This window comes from Semicossyphus pulcher, unplaced genomic scaffold, assembly GCF_022749685.1.
Source record: "Semicossyphus pulcher isolate SPU_LCO1_2020_fin unplaced genomic scaffold, fSemPul1.0.p SCAF_16, whole genome shotgun sequence".
NCBI lineage: Eukaryota > Metazoa > Chordata > Actinopteri > Labriformes > Labridae > Semicossyphus > Semicossyphus pulcher.
This window is the reverse complement of record NW_027211670.1, coordinates 9,382,348-9,395,722: the sequence shown is the minus strand read 5'-3', so window position 1 is coordinate 9,395,722 and position 13,375 is coordinate 9,382,348. Positions and strand designations below refer to the sequence as shown.

General features: G+C 40.2%; 1 protein-coding gene across 5 annotated transcripts in view; it reads right to left on the bottom strand.

The window, feature by feature from the left end:
- Nucleotides 1-1,823: 1,823 nt before the first annotated feature.
- The window catches only part of mapk8b (mitogen-activated protein kinase 8b), a 33,223-nt gene continuing 21,671 nt past the window's right edge, over nucleotides 1,824-13,375 (bottom strand). For 3 of the 5 annotated variants that reach the window (XM_069664725.1, XM_069664723.1, XM_069664724.1), the window contains exons 9-12: nucleotides 10,914-11,038; nucleotides 9,902-9,965; nucleotides 8,010-8,087; nucleotides 6,568-6,671 (exon numbers count right to left, since the gene is read on the bottom strand). In XM_069664725.1, the coding sequence (XP_069520826.1) occupies nucleotides 6,655-6,671; nucleotides 8,010-8,087; nucleotides 9,902-9,965; nucleotides 10,914-11,038 (284 nt within the window). In that variant the 3' untranslated portion in view covers nucleotides 6,568-6,654. Of the gene's footprint in view, nucleotides 6,672-8,009; nucleotides 8,088-9,901; nucleotides 9,966-10,913; nucleotides 11,039-13,375 lie in introns of all 5 variants that reach the window. The other 2 variants (XM_069664727.1, XM_069664726.1) reach the window with 1 other exon arrangement.

The window sequence follows — 13,375 nt, the reverse complement described above, 5'->3', positions numbered from 1 at the left end:
TATTCTCTCCTAGTACACACAGTGGCTTCATTGTTCGATTGTTTTTTTTTAATGTGGCAAAGAACTGCTGAAGATAAACGACTGGATCTCCCTGGAAGGTGCCAATATTCTTGTGAAGGTGAATTGTGAATTGAATGGAAGTTTGGAATAAGAATGTATCCTCGTGAATGTAATGTGTTGTTGATAAAACCAGCCTGATGAAAAAATGTTAAAAAGTACCAGAGGGGGGAAAAATCATAACCACTAATCGTGTCCAGTTCAATTAATTTTAGATTCCCAACACGAAGAGTTTCATACCCCTCCTTTGTGAGGATTGCATGTGGTTAGGTTGTGGGAAATGCCTTTTTAAGTATCAACCAGACGACCGTCCAGAAGTGGTTTGAATGACACTTGTTTCTTAAAGGGCCGGACGAACAGTATCGTTACAGTGAAAGTGTGCTTTTGGTTGGACAATGTGACTGTGTTTTTCTTTTTTTTATATTTTATAAAGAAACATTAAGCCAATGTCCTAACATCCTCTTTCTTTGCACAGGTTTACAAGGTAACTGTCCGTCTCTTATGGACTACAACTACCAGGTCACACTATAAAGGTCTTAATCTTCTGCAGGTTCTTTGATTCCAACAGAGACATTGATTTCCCTTTATGTATGTCTCATGACGAAGGCTAAATGTTTGTTAGTGCTCTGCTGATGGTGCTTATTTATTATGGATTTCCACTATTGTAATGAATGGACTTGTATGGGAATAAAGGTGACTAAGATCAAATGTAGTTGGTGAAATATCTGAGCAGAGTGGGTCAATCCTTTGTCCTTAAACTCAGCATCCCATTCTAAATACTGCCAGTGGAGCTAACAATATCCCACAATGCATTGTGCAATGGTCAGTTCTTTGATTCTGAAAATATGTGTAAATGTAATGTTTTTGTATTCAGGTGGTGTTCCACATCATTCAGGTGTTTTAGGTGTAGCCAGAAGATGAGGACATGCTTACCTCTACCTCCTCTGAGGCCTGCTTCCTGCGGCTCCTACAGATGATCTGCCCAGGTGCTTTCAAGTTGCCCACAATCAGATCTTTTGCCTTTGCAGAAAAGATGTCTGTGAAGGTTCTCAGTCATCCCGGTCATGGTCATTTTAAGCGTAATCCAAAAGGCAACTGGACTTGGTTGACGTTTCACCTCTCATCCGAAAGACCTCTTCAGTACTTTGCAGAAAACTGTTCACTTCTCCAACTTACCAAATCCCCTATTTAAATAGCACTGCCACTGGTGTACGCATGCCTGGCTTTATAAGTGAATTTGACATGCCAGTCTGTTTTCTAACTCCTGCCCAAACCCCATTTTTATTCTTTAAGAGACTAAATGCACCCCCTTTGCATCTTGCACCTTACGTTGCATTTAACCAGTGTAGTGTGCCTGCAGTAGATGCACATGACAATGCACTTTAGACCACGTGTGATAGATTAAATAGGGCCCTCATTAATTAATAAATAATAAATAAATGCATGTGTCAGGGACTATTTTTTTGCCAATTTACACTGCCAATATTAAAAGGAACATTACGCTCAGTGCTACAGTACGCCTCTTTGATGTGTGTGAACAGCAAATGTATGGTACAGAGAAACAAGCTAGACTTACTCAACTTTATTACACTGTTATTTTAATAACTACGCCTACATCTCTTCTAAACAGGACTTATATTCCAATTAATTTAATTTAATGGAGCCTTTAAATTTATGAACCACCTGCTATCCCTGGTGTAAACGAAATGCAGCAAGGCGACAGCTTTTGGAGACTACCTACAGGAAAGAAGACATACAACAGTAAATCAAAGTGTATTTCTTTTATTTGCAGTACATGTTTTTTTTTTTACTTTTTTAAGAGGTGGCATCATCAGATCCCAGTGCATGTATTCTAGTAGTGCACTTCTTCGTTGGTTGCGGTTTTTAGGACGCGCAGATCCAGGAATTCTTAAAACTACTTGCATGGCTGGATTCACTAGCAAACATAACAAACCAGCACCATACATATAATGATTTCTTGTAGGTATTTACTCATCTTTTTTGTGTTTATTAACATTATTGTCCTCACCGCATTCCAAAACAAAGTCTGTTGGCTGGGTTGTAACTCAAAGGACTTCCTGTCTCTGCATCAAACGCTGGCCAACAGGTTTGTTTGGTGGGTAAGACTTGATTACGTAACATCATGACTATAAACAAGTCACAGAAATAAAAATTGATCTTATTCATAAAAAAGGAAAACATGGATTGACAGTACCAAACATCTTCTTTACCTTCAGGAGACAGCTAACAAAGGCTAGGCCCATCACATACTACTAGCACAGTTTGCTGAAGGTATTGCACATTTAGTTTAAAAACAAAACAAAAAAAAAATACATATAACAATTCTCTTACTTCTAGGTGAAGTATACATAATGTACAAAACTAGAAGTCTGTTGAAACCAACAAATAGTACACTTTCAAATAAATAAATAATGGAATCTGTTATTCACACGTCTTCGATAGCTAATTCTGCAGGCGACTAAGTATATTCGAGAACTGGCAGAAATTCAGCGTGAGGTAGTTCATCAAAGCCAACTCAAATCAGAATGACATTGTTTGGAGAGATGCAGTAATTATAAAAAAGCAACAACAACCTAAGCAGAAGAAAAACAAATACTCCGATTAAAGCCCTCGATGCTGGGCCAAGAAAATTAAGAGCACTTTAGACAAAAAGAGTTTTTTTTCTGATTGATTATTTTCACTAATATGAGAAATGGATTAATATGATAAATGGGCTAATATGACAAATGGATACAGACTATCGTTTTTCTCCCTTATAGATGTGAAACAGCGCGAGTCCTTGTTTTTACTCATTATTTAACAATTATCAACATCATAGTTACGACTGAACAAATTTGCACTTCGACTGAACAATAACTGACTGCAGATTGAATTTAGCTTCGTACTGTTCTAATCTGACTGCACTTGCTTCTAAAGCATGGTACTTCTACTCAATAATTACTCGACCTTCCCTTTAATTCTGGTGACTGCAAACGGAAGAGCAGCCAGTTGCACCAGCTGTTGGTAACTTTAAACCTAGTTACAAAGTAAGAGTTAAAGAGGGAGAGATTTAAAAATGAAATGGGTTGCACCAAATAAACTTTGAGATTAGCAGTGACGAAATATTTACCCCCAGCAACTGTCAGGTTTAACTAGCATAGCTAAAACTAGCCTATATTAAAAATTGAACTGCTGTGTAGGTCACTGACCAAACAACCATTACCTCACTGATATATATAGTATATAGTGTAGCTAACTAACACAGCTAACATTAGCCTGCAAATATACAAGTTATTAATTGTGTAGCTTAGTGGCAATGCTAATGTTTGCTAGCCAATATATTAGCAGTTGAGATTGAAGAATGTTTTTAGAAATTCAAAATTAATATCACAAAAATAACATTAAATATCTCACATTATGTTAAAGATATTTCTCAGGTAATTTAAACCGTTGAGAAACTCAGTGAAACACACTTCTCTGTTAGCATAAGTAGCTTAAAAAGAGCTAGTTTGATTTAAAGGTTAGGTTAATACATTATTTGGGATACTGAAATTTTTAGATGATATTTTACAGTTAATAATGCAACATTAAAATGGGTCTAGTGATCAGTTTAGCCATTGTAAAGGTTTTTAAGACATTCTTGTGAAACAGACAAATCTGCATGTTATATTTGCTCTGGCAGACGCCTCTGTTGCCCCTCCCATTCACATGGCTTTCCATCTGACCTGATTCAGGTCAGGCCAATCACAGCTGTTTATTGAATATCTGAAAAGAACTGATGTTCTAGAGGAAATGGAATTTTAAAATTGGTGTGGAACGATGCCAAACCAACGTTCCTTTTGTTTTAATGGTGCAACCCACTTTGTTTACTAGTTAGAATCTACTCATAACTAACAAAGGAGACACAAACAGCTGGTGCAAGTCCAGAACTAAAAGGAAAGAAGGAGCCAGCGTGCGGCAGAAAACCTGCTGTTAATCAGAATCAGATAAATAAATGGTTACATCCTTGTTAACCCTTAGATGATTTGCTATAACAGGTTGCTTAAAAAGAGCACAGTACAGAGCTGCAGTCTGTCAGTAATAATTGTGCCTCTGCTATCAACATCCACAACAGCTGCTCATGATCCATGACAGCCCAAAACATCCTAATTCTGCCTCTCGCACCCGGTTTAGTTATGCAAATCTTTCGAGCAGGCAGAAAGGCAGCATGAAATCTCTGAAAATTTTAAACTAAAAAACAATATGGATCTTTTTTTTCTTTTTTTTACAACCACGATATTCATGATCATCAAATGTCACCAAACCACTATAAAACATGCCTGGTGCTTTAAGCTGAAGCGGCTCGTTTAAACTTGAGTAACTGTGGTTAGAGCATTTTTCCGTTAGTTAGCCAGAAGCACTGTGGTTTTTTAGACTCTGCCTGTCAGATACGTCCTCATAACGTCAGCATTATTCTGCTGTCCAACAGTAAAAAGTATTCTAAACCACCGCAAAATACTGACAAGTAACCGCACGCAAAGTTTAGTTTGATCCAGTAGTTTGTTTTTTAACACATCTGTCCTCTTCATTCTCAATCCTCATATTAAGTTAGTACTCAAAGAAATGCCAAAAACTGTTATTAACCTATATTCGGTTGTTGTCACTGCAAAGAAACACTTCTTTTCACTTTGATGAAAGACCTTATTAAACTGCCTGTTCTTCTGAAATGACTCAAACACACGCTTAAGCATCTCAACGTATATGCCATCACCTTCTTACCCTGCAAGACACCACGGCCTTCCGCTCAAGGGTCAAAAAATCAAAACAAGTAGAAAAATATACGATACATTTGTGAGAACTACAACCCCCATCATACATCATGAGCTTAACGGGGAACGCTACGGTTGTTATCCAGACGCCATGAGAACCTAATGAAAACACTTGCACCCACGTACTGAGGAATGAATGACAAACAACAGGCACTTTTCCTTTCAAAGCTAAATCAAAAAGACTCAAACAGGGCACTATTATTGCATACAGTAAGAATAATTCGTCTCTTTTGACTGGTTGTTTGTGCTGTTGCTGTTTCACATGCAAAGTTTTAGCTTCTTTGTTCACAATTGGAGGCAAATCTGGTACGCCGAGTGTTTGGCCAAAAAAAAAAATCACTTTCAAATTGCCAAATTCACAAAAGTACTAATAACAGGATCTGGTATTAGGAAGCAGACATCTTTTTTTTTTGCACCGTCCATCAGGCTGCAGAATCACTTTCCACCCATGACACTGAAAATCTCCACGTTCGCATGCGTTCTCTACGTCACAATTCCCTACTTAACCGAAGCACATTCTACTTACACCGCCACCGACTTCACAACCTCGCACAACTCGTCGAAAAAACCTCCCAAAAGCACAACAACGCTAAACATTCTCAAGTCCTTAACCATAAGCAATACCTCACTGTCACAGAAAGCCTTCGGGAAACGTGAAAGCGCTCCTTAAATCCAGTCCTCCACAACTCCAACACAGCCTGTCGCACACGAGAGGAAGAGGTACTTTAAAGCACTTTAAAAAATACAGAAGACAGTCATCAAAAAGCTACACGTTATCTTGCAGGACCTTAAGGTGCCATCAAAATTCCCTTAGCGTAAATGTAGAAGGTCAATGAATCATATAGTGATTAAGAGTCATGTCTGAATAGGAAGTGAAGAATAAGCAAATTAAATCTTTACAATGTAGGAAGAAGTAGTGACTCACAATTCAAATAAACAATTTACAAGTAAATCCACATGATCTCAGCTCAAATAAAAGGATATGTCGTATGCTTTTCAAAGAGTATGCATATTACGTCAGCTAAAAAAAGAAGGGGATTACTAAGACCATACGTTTGTCAATTCAATTCTGTTTCAATGGCTCGCTGCAAACTTGTATCGAAGATAAAACTACATCTACCATAAAATCTGTACAAACTGAATCTACATTTATATGGCGAGTTGTAAAAGCAGTAGCTTACAAGTGAAACAAATGTCTTCCAACAGAAAAATAGATCACATTAAAACATTTTACAGATATTTCTTTCAATTCTCACTGTCGGTTAATACAAACCGCAACGACGTGAAATCATAAAAATTCTCTTATCATCATCTTAGGTTTCTGAAAAATTAAGAAATGCCACAATAAATTACAGCTAGGACTCAAAGGAAGAGAAAAATCCTTATTTAAAAAAAAGACTATAACTGTAATAAAAAAAAGAAAGAAAATATCTGTCCTTTCAGAAAGATTTCTCAAACAGCTAGCTGGCTAATCGCTACACTACTGAAGACAAGCACAGAGAAGGGGTGGAAGGAGGCGAATGCAAGGGGCGGGGCCAGGAGCCAGTGTCGAGCTTGTGGTCTTGGGATGTGACCAGGTTGCTCCGCCCGGGACCAGTAGGAGGTGTAGATGATAGTCATCTGCAGCAGCCCAGGGGGGCGGCGGCCGTAGCAGCAGCAGCGTGGACAGCGACAGCGGCGGTGCCGGCCGTCTTCAGGCTGCTGTCGGTGTCAGTCAGGGTCGGGTCGGTGGTCATGGGGGAGGAGAACGTGGAGGTGTGGTGCTGGTGGTGCTCCCTGGGGCTGCTGCTCACTGTTGCACCTGTGCTGTAAGAAACAGGAGACAGCCTGTGGTCAGCCAGTGAAAGTCAACACGCAGCACAGGCTGAGGAAGCATCTTCTATTGTGGATACAGTTACATTAAGTTATTAAGTAAATTCTGCCATTCAAGCTGCCAGCTAACCTGTGTCTCTGAACAATACACTGTATAAAAAGTTGGATGACATGACAGCTTCCCAAAAGTTAAGCCAAAGCCTCTCTATCGCCCCCTGCTGACTGGCTGGAGTATAGCTCATAAAGCCCGCCTCCTCCATGTTAACAGATGGGACATGAGTCAAACTATCAAATCAAAAACACACATCAAATAGATGTTTCTTAAACATGGTTTCTGCCATTATAGCTAGTTCTTATCATGCTGATTTATGTCCATGTGTTCATTTTTCTGACAAATTTAGTTTTAGTTATATTGATGCTGTAAAAAGGATGATTGACAGCTCTGTTGACAAATACGTCTCCTGCAGCCGATCTGTTCCGGATTAGCAGAGTAGAGGAGGAACGGCGAGAGGAGACGTAACAAAATCAATCACGACAGTCATTAAAGTTTCCATATCTGAGAACGTCTGCTTCAGACCAACACAAAGAAGCTGTTCTGCTGTTAAATACGCCGATGTGTGGGATCTTTGCTGTTTTTTTTCGGCAAGTTAAATGTGTGTTTTGGTTAGCGAAGTGGCTACAGCAGCTCCACCCATCGATCTCTACTGCGCAACTCTGGCTCCATATTGCGTAAGCATCGCAAGATGGTAGCACCTATCACGGGATCTATTTTGGCATCACTTTTGTACAATAGCAGCAGATGGAGATGCGTCATCTATTTATTTATATTTATATATATATATATATATATATATATATATATATATATATATATATATATATATATATACAGTCATTGTTCTAGACCTGCCCTTTATGTAAACTAACTTTTGTTGCCATTTTCTGCTTTCTAAATCAAAATTCGATTGATTGATTGAATTGAAAACAAAGTGAACAGGACATATTTGGCAATCGATCAGAGACAGTTTATTGCTCAATACATTGGACTGGATCTCGTATATAATGTTGAAGAGCAGTACTAATGCCACATCATAAGTGGAATAAATCCACCATCGTGGACTACTTTACCTTTCTACAATTTCCATTGTGCTTAATAATCCTGTGTTACTTGCAGAAATGCTAAACTTAAGCAGGGTCAGAACAGAACATGTAATAAGTGCTTAATTAGACATATTAGCTGGCTAATGAAGTCACTCGCCTGCTTACCCACAGTGTTTATTTAAACATGCAATCATTTGGTCCATACTCAGACACACAAGAAACACCACTAACCTATGGACGCTGGCTGTCCCCTGATGACGCCATTCTTTGTCCTCTCTTCCCAGTCCAACACTTCTTTGTATATCAACTCTGTGAAAACAAGACACGATCACTTCATACACGAAGAATGCAAGAAAAATCACAAACTATGCAGTTCACCATAACTGCGATATGATGTTATTAAAATAGTTTCCATGTACCTGCTGAAAAAATAAATGGCCAATTAAAAGTAATCAATTAATTCTAAGAAGAGAACGATGTGATAAAACATCCTCTGGCAGTGTGTGAGGAAACACCATAAAGTCACACCACAGTTGTGAATCTCCTGCTGTCATTATCAGTCTGTCAGCACTGAGGAGGAGGAAGATGTTAAACTAGGGGAGAGACCTCTACTTAGCTCCTTTACTTTCCTCTGGTGTTCCCCAGGGCTCAATCACGGGTCCACACTCATTTTTAAATGTTGCATTTAGGTATCATTCTATGAAAATTAAAAAGCATTTTTTTCTTTGATTGCACTCCGATTTTATGCCAGTAGGGCCTTTCAAAACACCACGAGGGACATGATAAATGTTCATGCTCAACGGCATGCTTAATTCTTACTGTTTAATGCAGTGGTGATCAATTTCCTTGTTGATACCTTCTGTTTTGTGTGTGTGTGTGTGTGTGTTGTTCAGTTTTGCTGTGAGAACATATTTATGTTCTCCATACAACTCTATTTGTTTCCTTATTTCACTATCCGTAAAATTTATTTTTTTTACTTTCTATCTATCTTCTAACTATCTTTTGTCGATAATTTGATGGGAGAAGTTAGCAAGTGGAGATGTGTGTTGCTTGGCAACAGTCGCCGATTTTCAAGTGTTCACATGGACGTGCGTCATAAGGCCGGGTGCAGCTACGACCGGTGTCAGTTAGGCTTGGTGCACTCGGTGTAAATTTGAACTAAGATGTCGGTCGGAAGTAAGAGAAAAGACCAACTTTTTTAAGCCCAGCTGGTGCACTCGGCTCCTGCTGCTTTTGGCCGCCTGTCTAAATATGCCATTTCGTTTGACTAACTTATGTTGCTTTATGTTTCATTTCTCCCACTTCTTCTCCAGTTGAGTAACAGAGCCAAAATAAGGTCATTGTTGGATTTATCCGAAATTGAAATGGTAATCTAAACTTTTCTTTCATCACAGCTTAAAGGTATAATAAGTAGGATTTTCCTAGAAAAATAAAAAATAGACTTTTACGAATATTATATAACATAAATCATCATTTAAGGGCCTCTAGACATGTGTGTTGGCAAGTGTGTGTGCAGACCCTTGTGAGACCCTTCCCTCTGCATCTACTCTGTTGTTTTGCTTTGCAGGACGTTCTCAGGAGGGGCGCTGTTGTGGTTCCCTGAGTCAATCACAGCGTATAGGTGGGCCCCATTCAGACCGGCGAACACAGCGAAAGAGCGATGCAGAGTTGGCCTTCTTTCTGTTGGACAGATAGGTGCCTCAAACCGGGTAGGACAAGCTAACCGGCGCTTAGCATGCTAGCGCAAAGGTAATCGTGATGCTGCTGGTGTTAGCTTGGCGGGGCGGGCGCACAAGAGAGTGGGAGTGAGCGACGAAGAGTTTGAATGTGTTGTTGATAAAATGAAAGGAAACATCATACTTATTATACCTTTAACAATCTTATCGTAGTACAACATGTGTATTTGTTATTTCCTGTGTAAAATGTGTTGTGCTGCAGACAGCAGTGCATTTATGAGTTCAAACTCTGCAGAGGATCATGTGTACCAGTCTAAGAAAGAAGATTAAATGTCCCACAGGCTGCAAAGCACGAACACAGAGCAACCTTATGCAACACACTGCAAAAAGCTAAGTACTTATGACAGCTTATCAAAGAGCAGAGGGGAAACAGAGGAGCTTCCTTACCTTTCCACTCCTCCACTGTGTGCTCTCTCTCATCCAGCTGCTTGTCTGTGATCACAGGTGGTGGCTGGGAAGAGATAGAAGGAACATGTGACGTCTATATGTGTACTTTCTAAATACACGTCACACTGAGATACATAGTTCTAAAGCGCAAACGTTACACAGTGAAACCCTGTTTCTCTTTAAAGAGGCGGTATCTTACACCCAGCAAACTGTCATTGCTCGCTCAGCAGTTATGCAGTAATTTTTCGTGTTGGAATGAGGTGTGGTCGGGCACATTGTTGATGCAATGCCATCCTTAGCAGCAGAAAGAGGTTGTAGTGACAAAAAACCTTAGTCTACTGTCTGGCACAGAGAATTGTACGCAGCTTAAAGTGTGCATTACTCAGGTGGTAACGTTTGCAGACAGGGAAACATATTCTGGCATCATAATTAGGGTTGGCAATGTTCTTCGAATGTAAATTGCATTTCTCCAGATAGCGGGATAGTTATAAATCCTTTCAAGGCTGTACTGTCAGATCTCAAGAGTCATTTCATAGCAGAGAGGAGAGGGGAGGGACAAAGGCAACAATTCACCTCATCTCTACCTGATCACAGGCACAATCAATTTGCACTGGCTGAGTCATTGTGTTTCCAAGGAGAGTGTGCTGGATTGTCACCAAATACAGACACGTCTTATTCAGAGCAGAGCATTTTCAGAGAAAAGAAAGCTGCGGCAAAGAAATCATATTTCCTTTCACTGAGCGATGGGGTCCACCATGAACACAAAATGCTCTGGGTCAAGTGGCCGGGGCTCCAATTGCGTCAATATGCGACGTCACATATTTCTGAGCACCAATCAGGATTCAGCAACAATCAGATCTTAACACCTTATGACAGTTCTTTGGTGTTTTGCCTGTGCTGAAAGGCCACTGTCCATCACATCTGATCGCACGACAACAACAATGTGCTGCTGAAGCATATTGCGTCACTGTGAGTGTCGGAGTATTAATTTGTATTATAAGAGAGCACTTACTGCCTCCACTTCGGTCGGGTCGTACCACACGTTGATATAAGGGTGCTGGAGAGCCTCGTCCACCGAGATCCTCTTTGACGCGTCTATTACCAGCATCTTTGATAGTAGGTCTCGGGCTTGGCTCGCTGGAGAGAAAAAGAGAAAGTGGATGGTTAATGATTAGCTTTAAATCAAACTGATTTCCATTCCAATGTTTGTTCCATTTGTCTTCTTTGTGAGTCGATTCTGCACCAAACTAGAGGTTAGAGCAGGACACAATGTAGTGAACTACCATTCAAATGCCAGTCAAGTGTCAAGTGTTGTCTTTGTGCAAAGTTTGAAATAAAAAAAGGCTGTTTGAACATCTTTCCATCAGAGAGGGAACGTTTTTTTTTTTTATTCAGCTACCCCGAGGACAAGAATTAGCTTGAAAGCTAATGATTTTCCAGTTCATTCACAATCACAGTATCCTCGATGCGGAAAAATGTGTGGTCTTGTGCATGATAGATAACTAAATGGGGACCCACTGCTGCAATACAGGTGCTTAAAAAAGGGTAGATTCTCAAAGATTTTCATTTAAATAAATGTCTGTTAAGTCACTATCTATCGCTGAATGAGGTAACACAATGGTGATTGAGCCTATGGCCCACTGGTGAAAGCCTTTGCATCTGCAGTATTACAGACTGGGTGACTGTGGCGACTTTTGCGGAACAAAAATCACAAGCGGCGCCCAGTTAGTGACGCGTTTTCCATCAGCCAGCAGTGGTTGGTCTGCCAGAGAGGGTAGGCGGAGCTAAGCGGCTGCTTTTCCGGTCTCTGCTAGTGTTGCGAGTAAACAGTAATCTACTATGGCTGAACAAACAAAGAAAAGATGGATGAAAACGAGTGAAAATCCGAAGAAAATTTGACGCTCAGATGAAGGCAAACAGTCTAAAAAGGAAAGCGACCGTCAGCGAGGAAAATCAAGAGTTACAACTGGAGCCAACCGTGGACGTCACACATGTGACACTGTCTGGATATCTGGGAAGTGTGCTCCCGCAATTACCGTTTATCGCCATAGGTGCCGCCAAAGAGAGTGAAACTGAAATCTTCAAGATTGAATCTGGGTGACAGATAGATTTTATCAAATAATTAGAATTATGCGAAATGATAATGTTCTTACTTTACTTGACTAGTTACGGTAGGGATACTGCCTTGGCTTCCCTGAGCTCTTGTTGTTCATAGTTGCACGAGAGTTCTCTTTAGACAAAAGGAAAAATATCAACATGTCGGCATGAGCAACTAATACGTCAGAAGTCCGAAAAAACGTCTCTTCAGTCGGCTTGAAGTGGTTTTCATTATTCCGCATCCTACCTTCAGCAAACCTCCATCTGTCTGTCTGTCTTAAGTTTGTGACAACTAAAATCAGATTAAATCAGAATTATTCCACAGAGAGACACAAAACCAAGGTAGAGAAGTGTGTGGCGCTGTGAGCTGCACAAGACAGCGCTTACCCGGAAACATCGGCTAAACAGCAGGTAACATTAGCAGGATCATTTTCCCATTGTATTTAATCTAAGTAAAAAGAACCCCGGAAAGACTTTACAGATCTGGTTGAGTTTAACTTTGGCAACGATATGGTGGCATTATAAAGTGGCGCTGGCAGGATTATATTTCACAGTAGTATTGCAACATTTAGTTTCATTTGCGCAAACAGAGGCAGTAAAATCATTGAGCGAGTGTGCGACCAAGACAGAGGGATTCTTTTTTTTCTGCCCCTACGTACCTGACAAAAAAAAATTTTTGGTTGACTTTTAAGGTAATAAAGAGAAAAATCTTAAATAGGGTTTGGTTAGAAAAATAAGAGATTGGATTGTTGGGTATATCCCCAGTTCCTTGGGAGATACGTATATCCTTTTGTGTCTGTATTTGGGTATTTTCAGGACATCCACCTTTCCGTACATTCTGCCTGAAAGCCTTGCCAGCATGGCCTATCAAAGCTTCCAGAGCCAAATGTGAACATCCAACACATGCAGTTCAACAGGAGTACTTCAGGGGAACAACTGCTGTCACACACTCGTGCCTCTGCAAACTAATGAGGACAGAAAAAGATGAGCTCCTTCTTTTCGTGCGACATCTTGCAACAGCTCCACGGCACTCGCTGTGAGCGCTGCTGTCATCTTCTCTCCATTTACACATGAACACGCTCGAGGTAAATTCCTCTTCACAGTAAACAACTTGGTCCTGAACTGTCAGCTTTCTTAATAAGTGCTTAATCTCAGGCAGCCCCTGAAAAGTGATTTGTCACTTGGGCTGTGCTGTCAGCAGAGGTTTGAACACGCAGCGTGCAACACGAACTGATGCTAGTCGGAGGAAAAAGTTCATCTTTCTGCTTTTGTAAGAGCCTGGAGAGAGATTCAGAGCCATCTCCGTAATCCTTCAGTTACAGAGACAGACATTTAAACAGTCACCCATGATAGATTAGTAAAACACAACTTGCTTTA